General features: G+C 41.1%; 1 protein-coding gene across 1 annotated transcript in view; it reads right to left on the reverse strand.

Annotated features, from left to right (window-relative positions):
* The window catches only part of LOC102064408 (neuronal acetylcholine receptor subunit alpha-7), a 62,320-nt gene extending 44,308 nt beyond the window's left edge, over positions 1 to 18,012 (reverse strand). Inside the window, exons 1-3 of the mRNA XM_005486270.4 lie at positions 17,920 to 18,012; positions 17,010 to 17,113; positions 1,029 to 1,168 (exon numbers count right to left, since the gene is read on the reverse strand). Coding sequence (XP_005486327.1) covers positions 1,029 to 1,168; positions 17,010 to 17,088 — 219 coding nt within the window. The 5' untranslated portion in view covers positions 17,089 to 17,113; positions 17,920 to 18,012. The remainder of the gene's footprint in view (positions 1 to 1,028; positions 1,169 to 17,009; positions 17,114 to 17,919) is intronic.
* Between the last annotated feature and the right edge of the window lie 202 nt (positions 18,013 to 18,214).

Raw genomic sequence — 18,214 nt, forward strand, 5'->3', positions numbered from 1 at the left:
ACAGCTGACTGGACTTGCCACTTGCATGCTGTGATGCTGGGGGGCTACACCTTCAGAGTCCTGCTTGCCTCTCCAGGGAGAGCACCTGGCATACTACACATTTTCAGAAAGACTGTGAGAGTTTTAAAAAGCTTAAATATTTGAGGCTTCTGTTAAATTGCTTTGTGACTGCACATATATTTCCACATCTCTCTGTCTATTCCTCATTCCCTCCATAACAGTGACAGTGTATCAGAAACCAGCTCCAAATACTGCTTATGGAAAAGGCAGGATGAAGATAAGAGCACTAGTGTGTTCACCTGTTTGCTCTGCTGACAGGGTGAAGATGGTCAAAATTGCTTGTTTTTCTCATGTAGACGAAACAAATCCCGTCTATATATATCATGGTTTATCATACAGAATCCTCTTCATGATGAAAAAAAGGATTTGGATTATTATGTTAAAATTTTCCGTGGGTCAAATCTCCAATTCTGTAAAAGCATGTTGCAGTCAAGACAATTAGAGGGCTGTGCCTCCAGGTTTTACTTTTATGTATTTCTAAGCTCATCTCAGGGCACACTCATTCAGTGCAGTGCACAGTAAAAATATGATGGGAGAAGAGGCCAATGCCATTATAATATCTAATGAAAAAGTGTAAGTGCAGTGATGGTAGCTTTGAATGCGCACATGGTCTTGAGTTATTGCATCCCACACAGCTCTGAGGAGAATGTATCATTAATAATTTGTAGTAACACATGGCTTCTAATTGATTGAATTATTTTTTCTGTTTAAAACAAACGGAAAAAAAATACATAATTCATTTCCTTAAAGCTCATCCTGTGTCAGAACGAGCTGTGCTTTTAGGATGATATTCACTCCTCTAAAGAGTCAAAGCATGTACTCCAGCATTTTGGGAGGATGCTTAGCAAAAGACAGACTGTTTTCATCTCTGATAGCCTGATAAAGAGGAAGAATATGTCTCCTAGATGAGAGATCAGATTTGTTATGCTGAATGGGTGCCATAGAGAAGAAAACAGCAAGTAACTTACCACATCAATTATCTGCGACAAGGAAAGCCGGAGCTCAACTATGAGTGGTTGGGAGTCATTCACTACAGGTCGTTCCAGACGATTGTAGTTCCGCAGCAGTTCTCTGTACAAGCGTCTCTGGCTTTCCCCTTGCTGAGAGACTAGAGGAAAAGAAAGAAGGTGTCTGTCATTCACACTGTCACACAGCCAGCGTTGTTTGTCTGTTTTGTTGAAAATTCCCTCTTATTAGGTTTGTAATTAGAAAGCAGCTCCTAAAGATATCACCCAAATTCTGCATAAGGATGTGACACAGCTTTTCTGCATATGTGAATTATGAACTCTCAAAAAAATTAACTACTAACACTCTAACTCATTAGTAACATTCAGAAGCTACTGAACAGAACTGGGGCTCTGACTGAATAACCCCATTCCTTGGAGTCCCTCCTGCTGATGGATAGCAGGGTTGAGGCTCCAAAACTACCAGGCAGCTTCCTGGAAGGCAAGCAAATGAATTCATTGATTTGCTTGTTCTTATTTCCTAGACACTGGCTACTGTGAGCCAGCACTTACTTAGCCATATTGTGTTTATATCAAGCATGGGTAACAGGTACCCTTATTTCTTCGAGCTGATATATCAGGCTTTTTTCTATGCTCAAGAAAGAGTAACAACTGTTCTTCCTACCCTCTTCAGTTTTTCTAGGTTTTGGGTTACTTTCCTTAACTCTTTTCCATCTCATGGCAGCACACTTTGTTAACACTTACTGAGGTGGTGGTATGAAGTCTAGAGTATTTAACAGCTATTACAGAGACATTGAATTTCTGGTATTACATGCTTAACTCAGCTTGCACTGAGTTACTGAGTCCACACAAAGCTGTCATGCAAGCAGCTGAGCATGTTGAAGATTAGCAGAATTTCAGTCTATGCTTAATTTCCAAGATGCCCTAGTTCCTACCTTTGGGGTGGGTGTGGAGAGTATCCATCTAAGCTACTCTGCCAGGTTCATGGATGTCACAGTTGATGACAACTATGGATGGTAAAGGTTTGGTGACTCCCAGCAAAGCAAGGAGGTTTCTGGGATACACTGCTCAGAACCCTAGTTTTCTCAAAACTGTGTTGATTTTGGTGCTATGGCTAGTGGCAGCCTGAGCTCTACTTAAGAGCTGCACCTAAGAGAGGGAAGGTCATGGGCTGCAGGTTCCCTGAGGTCAATCAGTCCTGTCAACATGAGTGTGTATTCTCTGAACTGTATAAATTCAATCCCTGGAAGAGAATCTACACTCTAAATCATTATTACTTTGGACTGAAGCAATTTTTATCCACTGCAGTTGCCACTCTCTGTATATGACGGTTTTTACTTCTTGATCAGAGCTCTGCACGTTGAGATCAAAACTTCTCTCAGAGAGGTTGTGATGAATATTTTCTTGACAGTGCAAACAAACTATAACAACCCGTTCTGCCTTCCCAGCCTCTTACTATGCTTAGCAAACCCTTAAAGTCTGAGGCAAGCTGCCCTACAACAAAGCAGCCATGCCTTTTAAAACTAATAATAAATTTAGTTTACAAACACTCCATAGGTCTGTTTAACTTGTGTTCTTTTCATTTTTGCTGATACTCAAGGGAGATTGTGACTTTCTAGCACGGCAGTGCCTAGTAAACAAGAAAGAAGAGTATTTTGGTTCAGTTTGGTAAATTACACCATCACATCAATTTCATGAGTCCTTTTTCCTTTTGCGTAACATTCTACATGATCACAGGTGCCCAGAGGAGCAAATGCTGTAAGCAAGCCTTCAATAGCCCTTGTTGACACCTCAGTATTGGTAGCTGTGCTTTCACCAATGTGCTTTCTGACCACAGTATCTCTCCTTCAGCATCTTAAGTAATCTTCCCTGCTTACTTAAGCAGAGATTTAAGTCCTCTGTTACAGTCGTAGTATTTTCCAGTACCTCAGCAGGACCAGACTCCATCATAAATGTCTTGTGTGTGAAGAAAACCCGTGAAAATCCCACATGTTGTCCTATGGAAAGATGCTCTGAGTTTGGAGCAGATTTGCTGTCCTTTCACTCACCTACACACCCATGCTCCTGTGCTTTAGGGAAGAAATTACTTTCCGAACTATTGCTCTCATCTTGAGTACTTACATAATACTTGCCTTCAACCTTTCTTTTAAACTGGGTCCCTCAGCTTTTAAAAGGGGAAAAGCACCCTTCACCAGTTTCTGGACCCAACCGAGCTGCTAGACTGCCCTGGTACTACAATTGTCAGGGTGAGTTGAAGAGCCCCCCAAGGAGGGGGGGGCTTGCAGAAATCTAAGCATAACCCTTTGCTTTGGAAAGATATCTTTTCACTATGAGCTTCATCCATGCTGAAGTCAAGCCTCTTTCCCTGTTAAACTTTGTGAAGTGAAGTAACCAAGAACTGCACCTAGTTTTCCACCCTTTCTTCAGCTCTCCTCTCTGTAATGTAATCCTGGTACTTTGCAATCTCTTGAATTCAAAACTGTTAACACAGTCATAGATGATCTATTCTTAGTCTGCCGAGTTGGCATTGGTGACCATATATTTTTGTGCTGCATGGTTTTGCTTACAAAATTACATATATTCAGAAGCAATGGAGCCCTGGGGTGTCCTGGCAAAGTGCCACAGCAGCTGTTGGTACCACAAAGAGCTGGCTAGCCTAATCACACTGCCATCTCTCTGCTACAGCTGCTTTGGAGAAGGGAACTGAGGTGGAAGTCTAGTCTGACTTACATGTTCACAGCCTTTTTCTTTAAATTGTAATTTTCAAATACTTAATGTTTCATACTTGAGACAGATTTCTGCTTTTTTCTCCTGTGTTCGTGCTAATGCATTTTGACACTACAACTCTGTGTGCTAAATGGAGTGCTTGCTGGTGATGGGGAAGCCTGAATCTCCCAGGATTAGTGGTAGAATAAGCTTTACCACTAACTACCCTTCAGTCACAGCAAGTTTAACCAAAAGCAGTGGCACTGGTTCATCTTATAAACTAAGCTAGATGACAAATGTCAACATTCAAGGTTGCGAAGTCAGTCTCCCAAAATCAGTGCCAGACTTGCTTGCCTATGTTACTGGTAAGTAAAAGTAACTGGCAAAGGGCATGTTTTCTAAGGAAAGGATCTGAGAGTTTTTATGACCCACTGCCCATGATAGTGTCTCCCTCCCAAAGATATGAAGTATCTTTGAAGCAGTAGGAAAACACACAGACTCATTAAAATTTGAGAGAAGAGCAGTGTAGGATGTTTACCTCAAGCTTAGCAATAGTTTTAACACCATCTCTGAAAAATTCTCACGCACATTTGCCTATGCCTTGCAGGCTAGATAAGTGAACACTGGGCAGAAAAGTGGCTGAACTGTCAGGTTCAGAGGATTGTAGTCAGCAGCAAAAAGTTCAGCTGAAGGCCAGCCGGTGGTGGAGTACGCCAGGGACGGATACTGGGAACAATAATATTTAACACTGGTATGAATGATGGGACAGAGTGCACCCTTAGCAAGCTGGGTTTTTTTCAGATGGTGCAAAACTGGGAGGAGTGGCTGATACAGCACAAGGTTTTCTGCGACTCAGAAGGACCTTAAAGAACTGGAGAAACGACTGACAGGAAGCCCATGAAGTTCAATGAAAAAAAGTATAAAGTTGGCCTGCACCTGAGGAGTAATCCCAGGTACCAGAAAAGGCTGGGGGCTCGCTGTCTGGTGAGCAGGATAGCACAAAAGCCCTAAGGAACCTTATAGGTGCCAAGCTGACTATAAGCCAGCCATGCACCCTTGTAGCAAAGGTCACCAGCATCCTGAGCTGCAACAGGAAGAACCACACAAGTAGATCAACAGAAGTGATTCTTCCTCTCTACTCAGCACTGGTGATACAGACCTGGAATGCTGGATCCAGTGCTGGGGCTTATCAGCAGAAAGGAAACATGGAATTACCAGATCAAGGGCTGGATTGTTCCTCAAGATTTATTGTTTAATACTCTGAAAATGTTCGCTAAACTGCTCCTGGAGTTTGCAGACAACTGGAAAGCACAAGGCAACCAATCCTTGGATTGGCAGTTAAGAGCTCTATGGAAAGCAGTTTTTTGTGCACTACCTTAAACTTTTAAACACCTCTCTGGAAATTTCTTCTGTGCTTCTGCATATGTAAAGAAGTCTGCAAGAAGCCCACTGATTGAATGATTCATATTGCCTATAAACTGCTACCAATCTTTTGAGCATAGATGCTATAGTTGTATTTCATGTTTCTTTCCAGGATGTAATTGCTGAGAATTGCACAGAAAGGGAACTTGCAGTTAGGTCCGGCCAGACTATCCATATGGCGCCCCCAGGAAGGACAGATGCTCTCTCCTTTCCAGGAGCTGTGCTGTCATGCCTGGTCTTGGCTGGTTGATTTTCCTGCTCTGCTTTGCGTGCCAAGGTCCCCAAGCTATAAGGCAAGAGTCCAGCCCTTCCAGTTCCCCAGGTTTGTTCACAAAGTAGTCAGCTTCTTAACTGAGGATGCTAGTCTGAGACACATTCTGGCTGGTTGTGCACAGCAAAGAATAAATAATGAAATATTGACAAGGTAGTAGAACATGGATTTCCACTAGTTTTTCAACAATGACACCTGTATTATCAACCATTCTACATCTGTTTCATAGTGTTCTCTGGTTTTGTTTTCATAATATCTCAACTTTTGGGGAGGGGGAGCTTCTGTTTTCTAGCTGTTGCTCATTTCTTTAGGCAGACACTTGAGTACAAATATACAAGTTATTACTTTATTCATACAAGATTATTGGTACCTAACATGATGGCTTTCAGACAAAATATCATAGTCTTTCCATATTACTTTATATTAACATATATGCATGCTAACATGCCTCTGAATTATAAAATGTCTCTTTGTTTTCTTCTTCTGTTTTCAAAGACAGTTCCTGAAATCACTTTCATTTATATAATCCTTTTGAAGAACATGGTAAGTTACAACCAACAGTATGTTTCTGATCCATCACATTGTTGCTTTAATATATTTTGCTCCCCAATACTTCATGAAAGGTCTCAAAATTGAGTGATACCGTAGCTATGACATTTATTCACTCCCCTTGTACCTTCCGCAAGTATTTCACCAGATCTATGTCACTTTTGTCTCTCTGTACTGCTACTTTGACATGTATCTTTTGTTTTGGTTTATTTGTTTGTTGTTTTGTTTGTTACTTGTTTCATAAAAGAAAATGAGTAACGTTCTGGCATTTAAAAAAAACAAACACATCAGTGCCATTATACTGTGAAGTGTTGTTAGTTGGGTAATGATTGTAGTTAATTTTCTTATAGCTGGAATATTTACAGAGGAAAAATCCATTAAATACTATGGTTATCAGAGGTAAATCCTAGAACTTAAAACTGTTTTCCTAAAACCTTCCTGCCACAGCTCCTTCTATTATTTATTTTCATTTCAGTTTATCACTGTACTTTTGCAGGGATTTTTAGCTATCGCTTTCAGAATCCAAACAGAATGATCACAGGAAACATATTTGCACACACACACTACATGCAATAATGAATTATGGGGGAAGCAACATGAAAAGTATCAGGAAAAAAGCAGGTTGTTTCACAGACCATTTAATTCGCATAAAGAACTGCAATGGCAAGAGCATTTACAAAATGAGGCATGTTCTAATGATTTGGTAGCTATAAAAAACAACTTATTTTTGAATATTTTGCAGATTTTTGAGAATGTAAAGCATGTCATTGCCATATGTCACTTAATCTCCAGAGACACAGATGTGTCCCATCTGCTTTTGTTCTTATGTGCAGCATTGTTACTTTTATCTGTGGCTGCAAATGCACTATTTCTTTCAATGCCCTTTGATTTAAAATGCATGCCATCATGCCTTCAGGGAAGCGGATTCACATAAGAAACAATGGAATCACATCAGCTACCTCTACCCCTTGTGCGTCTGTGTGTGTGTGTTTATGTGTTGTGTATTTGAATATTTCTCTCATTTAAAGCCTCTTTTTAATCTACTTCCCTTCTGGGTAATCTTTGACTCTAATCTTTGTCTCTCGCTATGCAGATTGTTTCTGCATCTTACACACAAAATTCATCAGCTGTCCAGAGGAATGTGAGAAATTACTTGACTTCCTAAGCAAGAAGTGCCTAATATTCCTGATACAGGTCATTTTTATTCTTTCATAGCAGATAAAGAGTTTCCAGCAGCGATGGGTATCAAAAAGGTATGCAAGGAAAGGTTTTTTCTTAAAGACTCTAGGCCCATGACAACATGCTAAAATGATATAATGAAAGGATGAACTTATATTTTTGGTCCTATTGGCTTGGTTGTGGGTGTTTTAAAGGCTGAGTAATGTGTGTAAAGTAGAGAGACACACTTTGAGGTATTGACAGTGGGATGCCTCTCAATCAATCAGTTATCAACATTATTTAAACTGTCTCATTACTCCAGATCAGAAACCTAAGCAGCTACAGCCAGTAAAGGCAAAAAATGCACTTTTAGTGTAATGCTAGTTTGCATTAGCTCTATGCAATACAAAAGTCGTTGCTACAATGCATAGGGAGCACAGGAGGAGGAATCTGGAGCAGTAATGAAGAGAAAGACACCTCTTGTTACATATTACAGAGTGCTGTGGCTGTCTGGAAGCAACTTTTGCCAACTATCCTGGGATTTGTGGAGACGAGTAGTAATGGAAGACAAAGGGAAGAAACAAAACCTTAAGATAAAAGAAAGACACCAGTGATATGGCCATCAGTATACTGGACTGGCCTTCTGCACTCCCTGATCCCACTGGCCTGCAGAGCATCTTGTCACATCTCTTCATCTCTATGGGTTTCAGCACCCAAACCAGTCAACCCAGGGAAAGTTCTTCTTAGGAAAGCACTATGAGCTTCACCCTTTAAGTGGCATCAATGTGGAAGCCATGGCATTATAGACAGCGTTATCAGATGGCTCTGAAAAGGGTCAAGTCAGTCTGCACCTCCCCATCAAAAGTCCACTCTACACATGTGGAGAGCTCAGATCCGAGAAAGTCATAAGTTAACTGACAGGTGTAATAATGATTTCTGTGGAAACAGATAATGTCTGATTAGGCTGACAAAAACAATAGGTAGGAGGAGTTCTTTTTCCTAAACCCAGTACAGATAATAGCAGTGAGGGAGCCTGCAATGATGTTGTGGTTTAACCCCACACTACAACTGAGTACCATGCAGTCACTCACTAACAATCTCCCCTCCCACCAGGGGATGAAGAATTAGAAAAAAATTACAATAACATTAATGAAACATATTAATAATAAACCATATTAAAACATAATGATGATGATGATGATGATGATGATGATGATGATGATGATGATTAAAAGGGAGACCACAAAAAGAGAGACAGAAATAAAACTCAAAGAAGAAAAATAATGCACAACACAATTGCTTGCCACCCACTGATCTGTGCCCAGCCCACCCCTGCCTGAGCAGCAATCAGCCTTTTCTAGTCAGTTTTCCTCAGTTTATATACTGAGATATACTAACTTTCCACAAAGAAAAACATCATCATTTTGTCCCAAGATGTGAAGAGACCAAAGATTCCAAGAATTCTTCCTTAGTCACAGGGATGTCCTTAACAGGGAAAAAAGCTTGTTGCCTTTTTTTATGGTTCAAAGATGAGGGAGAGATCTTGCTCTAAACCATTGCCTCAATGTGTTATTGGTGAAGCAGTGGTAATATGATTAAACTACTCTGGGCAATGTAGAGGATAGGCTGGAGTGGAAATGATACAGACAATAACACTATGAAAAGGAACTGCCCAGTGTGCTCAGAGATGTTGCAGTGCTTCTTTCCATTTTTCCTTCTGCAGTGCTCATCAGCTGGTTATAATCCCAGAGAAAGCTAGTTTCCCAAACTATGAACTGCTGCCTTGCCAGCCTGCCACCTGTACTTGCACAGCAAAGCTAAGCAGCAAAGTCATTGAGGATGCAATAGGCAAGGCTAGAGATGGCTTGTCCTGCCTTTTTCCCTCATCACTCAAGTTGCAGCTGTTGTCCATGAACAAAGTAAGAGCTCCACTGGCTGCAAGGCACGGGCCAGACACAAACATCCTTAGTGAACATGGATCTGAAAATGCAAAGAAAGTTCCAGGTTTGTCTTTACAACACCAGAAGTTTTATGATGGATAATGAAAAACACAATGTAAGAGCGCTCTGAAAGGGATGGGGGTTAGTCAGATGAAAATTTTGACTGCACCTTGAGTGACTCCTAATTTGTTCAGTGCTTAGTATGTGAACTGGAAAATATGGAGAGACATTTTCTAAATGTTTCCGAAATCTGAAACAGTTTCACACTTGGGGAGCAGAACTTTCATAGCACACCTATAGATAAGACTCAGCCTTGTTTCAGGCAGCACCCATGAGATTTCACTAAGTCAGGTCAAACATGCTGCCCGTCTATGTGAGATATGGTGTTGCCAATCAGCTGGTGACAGTTTGGAGGTCTTGGCAGCAGAAGTGGCTGCTATCAAGGGATTCTTCTAAGGGAAAGAAGTCTGAGGCTTTGGTGGTTGAGGTCTTCAAAGACAAAGGGAATTGTAAATAAGGGTGTGAAAATTCTTAGCAAGAAGTCTGAATTTATTTCACATTGAAGAGAAAAGCTGCTTCTAATACCTCTTGATGAAGTAAATGACTGGCTCTGAGGAAATTGGACTTGTGACCAATCAAACAAGGTTTGTGGAGATCTGATCTAAGACACTTGAAACTGTATGTACTATGCTTTGGCTGACTCAGTCCAGATTTACTTATATGCATACAAAATGGCTTAAAAGCTTACATCAATTTTGTTGTTTGGTTTTTCCCCCAGACTTTAAAGGTATCAAGGTCTCAGTGACAGCTGAGTGCTGGTTAGCATTGATCTGTTTTCAGAACCCTAGATGCTATTGTCTTTTCCTTGGGTACATGGCTCAGGTCCTGGTTTTGTTAGTGATTATATGAAATATTGGTCTCTCCCTGCTGCACCCTGCCAGCCAAACCTGCATTGGCTGAGTCACTCATCCTGGCTAAGAGCAAAAATGAATCACAGTGAAATTGAGGTACTTCTAGAGAATGACGATCTGGGGAGTGTGATTTTGTCCTGTCTTTACTCTGTTGCTTTTAAGCTTTGGTAACTTCAGTTTACTGCTCCTGAATTATGTTGGTGCAGACAAAACAATACTAAAACAAAACTGGTGCCCTGTGCATCCAGAGGGAGCATGATTGTCACCCTGTAATACAGCAGCAATGTCACAGATGCGGGATGCTTGGTCTCTCAGCGAGACCAGAATGAGCCTGAAAGTTAGAAAGTGATCCTGTACTGTCTGGGCTGCTCTCTTGTATTCCCCAGCAAAGAATTCCTGAGACTGCTAGAGCATTTTGACCCAAAGGTGAAGTAATTTGTCCACTTGACAGAGACCTCCTCTGGAGAAGGATGTCTCTTCTCCTTACCCACAGATCCTTAGATCTGTTTCCTTAGATCTAGCTTCTCTTTCATATAATCTGGCAACACATATGTAGATCTGATGGCGCCAGGAGTGTTGAAGTGCTTGAGCTGAGATACCAATCCAATAAATTTAAATTATAATTGGTGACCCTAACATCTTCGGATATTACATTAGAAGTCTCAGACCTTGAACAAAATGCTACTGCAGAGAGTATGCTACAGGATAGCTGCTTGGTTATAAAAGAAAGGCAAAGCTTTTGCTTGGAGCTCCTGCAGCTGCCCAGTTGCCATTTATGGATTGTGTGTGAAGCCTGAACATGAACTGGTTTAATTCAAAGTTGCTATCCATTTACCACTTGAAACAGTGGGAACTGCAAACTATCTGGCAACTTTTTATTTAAGTTTTGGTCTCTTCTTCCCATTGTTATATTTGTTATAAAAGCTGGATTTCAGTTTGCTGACTACCTTTCTAAAATGACACAATATTAAAGGGAAAGCACTCCATCAAATACTTTATCACTCCTGCAGGATCTTCAAAAAAACCACACAAGATGGCTAAGAATTATGTAAAGTATTATCTGCATGATTTTATGACTTTCTACTTTTGGTTTTTCCCAAATGCACTGACTCAGATGTGGTGAGAACATTAAGAGGCATCATTCTTTACAGCCAGCCTGCACTCAGTGAGACCCACTGCATGACACACAGTTAGTTCTGTGCCATGAAGCCTCCACAGGGCAGCACTGATCCCTTAGAGTGAGTGAAATGGAGGCCACAAACAACAGGCTGTAACCCAGCAGATGGATTAAAGAGATATGTTTTGATCTGCTTGGAGATGAGAAAAAAAGGGGGAGTTATTTTGGCTGCCTTCAGCTTCCATGATAAAGGGCTCCATCATGAAGAAGCCAGGCTCTCCTGGGAGGTGTACAGGGACAGGACCAGTAAGATAAAGGTGCATGATGGGTCATTCCCACAGTACTAAGAGAGCCTTTTTTTTATCAAGTGTACTCTGCATAAGGAACACCACTGTCCTTGGAGATGTTTGCTGGCTGACTCCTCAGATAACAACCCAACAGAGAAGGGTGGGACTAAACAACCTCTGGAGATCCCTTCCAGCCAAATTATTCTACCATTATATGAACCTGTATAGATCAGACCCTCCCTCACCTCAGCTGCCACAGACACACCTTTTCCAATTTACAACTTAATTTTCTCCTTTTGTATGGCGAAGATCTAAGTGACCAGTGATGTTTTTCCATGTAATCAAAGCTGAGCTTCAGGGAACACCACGTACTGTCTTAGTCCAGTCTGCAGACCTCAGCCTCTTGGAGCTTTCAGTGAGAAATGAGACCTCCTCAAGCCTGCCTGTTTCTTCTAAGTAACTTTTCTGATCAAATCTATGTTGCATTAAGAATAGAAATGAGGACTGTGGTTTTCTCTTCAACCTTGTGGGATGCAAAAGTGTTGAAAATACCCATTTCTGAATGGTGATAAGGTTTGCAGGCATCTGTTTCAGCACTCTATTAAGCACAGATTTTCTAATTGAGCAAAGCCAATTGACAGCAATGCAAGGTGGAGACGCATGGACCTCACTGTTTACATACATAAGTACTCATGCTGACTACAGGTTCCTTTCCATCGCATTTTACTGACTTAATTGTAAGCCCTGGGTGGGGAGAGTCTTACTTCCAAACACTCCATCTGGTTCTGGTCTCAGCCTTCTCATCAGCTGTTTTGCTCAATGCAGAAAGTATTTGTTAAGCAAAACTCTTTCTTTAAGCCATATTTTCTCAGGACTGTGTTCTAAAACAGCAATAAACTCCTGTCTGCCTTTCTCATTTCCTGGGTTGATACTGGTTGCCAGTGCTAGTCCTACCTGTCTCAGTCAGATTTGATCTCTTTCTTAATTAGTTTATGTAGGATCTCTAGTCAGTAGACGTCTTCAAACAACCATGTCAGGACTGATGCAAAGGGTTTTCATCTACTTTAATCACACTTTAGAGCTGAAGAGATTATACCTCCCTTCTTGCTTGTCACATGCAAATGAAATTGTATGTGCTACCACCATAACTAACTCATGTTCTTTTCCACAGGCCTTAGAAAAATAAACCAGAGAGAAAGAAAAGTTCTGAAGCTGCCTTTAAGAGATAAAACCTCTACCTGGAACGAGAACTTCTGCTCTGAGGCCATCAGAAAACTCTACAAGCTGAAGCAAGGCTGAAGGTACCCAAGGTACCATCTGGCATCATCCCAAAGACCAGATGGATGCTACTTTCTCATCCACTTCTGTACCCCTCCCTACATGCAAGACTGCTATCCCAATAGCTGCATGTAACAATAGGCACTGGTGTCGTCATGACTCAGTTGCTTTTTCTGGACCTGCCCACTTTTTCCAGTTACATTTGAAAAGAATTAATACAAGATTTAGCTCAGATCCCTATCAGAAAATGCACGTAGAAATACCTCCAACTCTCCTGGAGCCTGGCAACTTCTCAGAAGCTTGGGCCAGCTCCACTGTCACAGCTGTGCCCAGGATAATACAGATCAGCCTTAGAGCTGTGCCAGTGAATGCGCATAGAAGATTACTGACTGAGCACAAGGTCTGGTTCATTGAACTATAAAGCGAACCTCAAGAAGCAAGCATGAACAGTAAGTTACTGTAGCAGACAGTAATGCAAAGGAAATAGGGGTTTGCTGAGGACCCTGTCTTAAATGTATTGACAGATATCAATAGCACCAGTGCTTCAGATAACAGAGTATATGTGCATGTGCCATGGACAAGCACATTTATTCCCTTGGCTCCATGCACATGCGATGCCTTAGCACGCTCTCAGCATTCAGAGTGATCAGCTCTGCTGTCTGTGCTACTAGATATTAAAGTAGTGGCAGGGATCTGACAGCAATTTGCCACGTCTGCAAGTTGCATGTGTGGCATCTTCTTATGCCATCAGTATGGAAGAAAAGAGCTACCAGTACAAGCTAAGACCTAGCTCATGTATTTTCTATTTTAAATGTGCATCAGCTGCATTGTTATCTTTGGAACTGTATCATTCAGTGCATCAACATAGACAATATGGAGAGTTGAGGTGAATACAACCTTCAGACCTCTAATTAAGGTATGAAAGATTCTAAATGATTTAACTTTCACATATGGTTCTACTCTGATAACAGTTATGAGATGTAAAAATACAGCTACTTCACCAACCACCTAAATTACCAATGATATTATGCTGTTCTCCCATAAGGCACAGGAATCCTTTTATCTGTTCAACTGTGTCTCTTTGGAGTAAATAAGTTTGATTAAAACACATCATTTTAATTCTATCAGGTTTAAACAGCTGAGGCCTGAAGTTTAGACTCCATATATAGATATTTACGTAACATTATTTGTTCTTCCTACTACACAGATCTCTCAATTCATGTCACCTCAGCCTAATTAGCTCACATTAGAGAAATTGTCGCCTGGCAGGGGAATCTGGCCTTCTGAAGCTATCTTGCCAATGCTTCTGCTGCTGCAGAAACAGCACCTGCTTGCATGGAAGTGAACCAAGAAATTTGTGAGGATTTGCTCCAAGAGATCATCAGTTCTCTTCTGATGTGATCACTAGACCCCATTGAAATAAGCAAAGGTGTGAAAAAGTACTAAATTGGGTGTAGCATTGTAATTCATATCTGTCTTATGAGTGATCCAAAGAAAAGCTGCTTGCACCAGCTGGGTACACCAAGTCGGGCTGAATTACTTCATAATTTACATATTTGAACTGGTTAGTTCACTTGCAGCATCCCCTGCCATAGGATTTGTCCCATACAGCTGAGCACTTATATTCCCACCAGACTGCAGAGAAAGGTTGTTGTCCTCAGCTTGCCTTTGCCTTTGCTGGGCTTTTCAAAGCCACTTGCCCAGATACGACCCTGATGGCAGTCTGTACAGAACAAAGAACCTGAGAGCTCTGACTCTGCTCTGTGCGGCGTGTGGTCTCACTTGAGAAATAAAAAAGGATATAAAGACACAGTAATTAGAATACATGGTTTGACTGGAGACTAGCCAAGTGTGCGTTTAACCTCCCTGGCTGTTCAAACCCTCTAGGTGACTATGCCCTGATATGAAGGTAACTCCTCAGAGAGGCTATGCATCTTAGTGATCACTGTGACATGTTTCTCAGAATGTACTTGCAGGGTTGTCTGCACCCTATCCCTCAGATTGCATCACACTCAAAAAAAAAAAAAAAGAGCAGGAATGATCCCTCCTTTGCAATCAATCCCTAGACTAGGTTTTTCAAGTTTCTCCACCCAAAGTTGTTAGGCAGCTGCTGAGACTCACTGGGTCCTTCTACATTCTGGGTGCTTCTTCAAGGATTGCCCCTGGCCTGGAAGGGATGTCTGACCCTGACAGTATTCACCTGGGATATAGGAAGGTTGAAAACCAGTTTCCTGATTTTTCCTTAGACCCATGTCTCAAAAAAAGCATCATCAACCCTTTGAGAAAGAGGGCTGCAATGACCCAACTTAAATAACATGACTACTGGGGCTTCCAGCATTATTGCAAGTAAAGTCAGGTTGAGGCAGACAGTTGAGGAAAGAACTGGGAAAAAAACTGAGTTCTTCATGTGTTGTTTGTGTTTGGTTTTTATCTAGTTCTTGTGACAACCTTCCTGTCAAACAGCCCTACAGGAGTTTTCAGTACTTGATAAATTGCTATGAACAATGTTGAAAAAACTCAGTGCTATGTGAGAGTGATTTTAGCTATGATTTGAATTTGGTGTGACTTCCTTGTGGGTGAACTAAGGAACCCAGGGGAAAGTTCATCTGGATTTACTGTTAAAAAACAAAAAACTCTGCTACTGATAACATGATAATATCATCTTGACTTTTTTCTCTTCCCCCATTGCTCAATTCCCAGGTCTTTCTGGTTTTTTTTTTCCTTTTTTTCTTTTTTTTCTTTTTTTTTTTACTTAAAAAATCTGTAAAGCAGAAGTCAGTTACAGACCAACATTATCAGAGATTAATTTTATTCTGCTTTTGCATTTTTCTGTAAAAGTGCACACTTGTAAGCTGTTAGTAAGAGCACCTAACAAAAAATTCTCTGAATTATTTATAAAAGCAGTTTGTCTTCATGTGCTGTTTAGATAAACTAGGCATCCCCTGATGAATTAGTGATTACTCATTATTTAAAAGGCAGGATTTACATGACACACAACTACTCAAAATGGGAATGTCCACAAAATTACTTATCTCATAACTAGATGCTATAACCCGCCTGTTAGTTCAGCTCCTACAGTAGCACAGACATATCTTGAAGATAGCAAGGTTCTTAATTCAGCACGGTGGGGAAATATTTTTCTGCAGTACCATTACTACATTAGGCAGATGAAATGTGGATCTGTAATAATGAAATGCCCAGATGTTTTACAGCTTCAGATGAATTAGTGAGGAATTATCTATGTGGCATGAATAGTCCAGTGCAACATCCCATATATGCAAGTTTCCAGTGCCCTTGCACGTCTGAAATAGATGGACAACTTTCTCTGCTTTAAAAAGACAATCCTTCTTTATATATAAATTGTGAGAAACAAAATATGGTCCTTCACACCTAGAATACTTAGTTTTAGAATTTTTGGTTGCTGCAGGTATTTATGTTGCAGCTGAAAGGGACCAATAAAAGCACATTTTGTGTAGAATACTGAGTATCTTTCATGACTGGGGCTATTTCAACATTCTCACTTAAAAACACTTTATTGTCAGCCTTGCTATCCTGAATATTTTGAAATAATCACACAGCTCCTATTTTTTTAGCACCATGCTGAAACTTCTGAAGACAGCTTAGTCAGAGCTCACACCTTAGACTACAGAATCCCATTATTTTTATTAGATATTTTCAGCTATATATCCATCTCTGTCTTAATGGTTTTTATTAAGCATACTAAGAGTATGTTTAATAAAAACAAACCAGAATTAATAAATTTATGTATTTATACAGATTTAATATTTCTACATGATGCACAGAGAATAAACAGTTATGAATTTTCTTCTGCTTGTATTTCTCTGTAGAACACCATTGCACTCACACACCTACAGCGTTCCCAAATCATTCTGCCCAGCCTGAAGTTATAATTTCCTGTTGTCAAAAAACCATGGTAAGGTTACATTTTTCAGGAAAGCAAGAAAATATTTCTTTTGAAACACAACAATTTCAATTAATTTACGGAAGTTAAAATTACTCATTTTTAATTTTAAAAAAACAACACAAAACCAAACACACACGCTTCTTCCTTCTCTAAAAAAATGTAAGATCCCAGCACTGCAAGATCCACAAACTTACCCAAACTGATTACAAAAGTCAGTTAAACCAGCATGGGACTCTAATGAAGTCCAAAATATAAGCAGATACAAGACTTACTGAGAAAAATATTTGGGGATGGATGTAACTAGCATTTAGAAGATTAAAAAAGAAACAAAAACCAAACAACAAATCAAAACAACAGCAACAATAAACCTAAACCACTACCAAAAAAATGAAAGCCCTGGACAAACAGAGATTAGCTTACCTTTAAAGAGTGAGAAGAACAAGGATGACCAGAGGTACAGTGCAGAATAAACAAATGCCAAGCATCTTTCTGTGAGCATTGTCAAAATAAGCTGGCTCTCCTTCCTGAGCAGAGGGTGAAAGAGAATGAAGTCTTGAAGACAGCCTGCAATGACTGATGGATTTGGCAATTACGGTAATAAGGCATCAAACCAGCTTCCCACCAGGGGAGAAAAGTGCATTTGCTCATGTGCTTCTCCAGTCCCCAGGAGCCAAGACAGCTCAGTGCTTGGTCAGTAAATCCAAACACAAAGGAACAGGTTACATTCCTTTGGACTCACATTGCTCAACACACTGAGCCTTTCCCTGGTGAGGAGAAAATGCAAGTGATCCTCGCACACAGCTGTCTGTGTACTGCAAGAAGGGGGAGTGTGCTGCCTCGGAGACGCTTTCCACATCTCCACATATTGTACCTAACTCGAGACAGCACGGCTGCAGTGTTTCCAGTGCTTGCACTCGAGTGCCTCTAGAGTTGTTTCCCAGTGAAATGAATTAGTGTGTGTCCCCCTCTGCTCCCTCCCAGCTGCCAGGTCAACTTGCAGCAAGCACCTGTGGCACACACCTGCCTTTTCTCCCAGCAGAGGTGGCAGGGGGATTCAATAGTGCAAAAGTTTGAAAATAAGAAAATAGCCAATCTCCTGTCCATTTTTGGTGCACCCCTTCCTGTAATCACTTCCACCAGATGCAGGGAGCTGCTCTGAGTGCCCTCTTCCCCAGCTGTCTACTGTGGGATTTCGCATTCACCTTGGCTCCCCTTCCTCTCCACAATTTTATCCACTAGCAAAAGAAAGGCAAGGTGAGGCAAAGTCTTGAATGAATTATATTCATCATTTGGGCCTTTCTTTTCTCATTTGCCTGATCTGAAGACTCACCCACTTCTCTTCCACTGCAAGCAGGGACAGCACTTCGTACTTCCCCTTGTTGAATTTCTTGGGGCTCCTGCCTTGACAGGGTACAAGCCTGGATTGATTCAGAGAGCAGCAGCAAGTCGTGACTCTGGGCAGGAGGAGGGATTTGAGTCACTGCCGTAGTGAGGCTGCAGCGGGCAGTGCAAGCCGGCAGGAGAGCAGAGCCCCGGGATGTGGGGCACAGGGTGAGGAGGAGAACTTTCGAAGTTGAGTGGTGGGGCACGGGCTGACCCTGGAGTCACCCTGGCTGGAAACATCT

The sequence above is a fragment of the Zonotrichia albicollis genome, chromosome Z, assembly GCF_047830755.1.
Source record: "Zonotrichia albicollis isolate bZonAlb1 chromosome Z, bZonAlb1.hap1, whole genome shotgun sequence".
NCBI classification, from domain to species: Eukaryota; Metazoa; Chordata; class Aves; order Passeriformes; family Passerellidae; genus Zonotrichia; species Zonotrichia albicollis.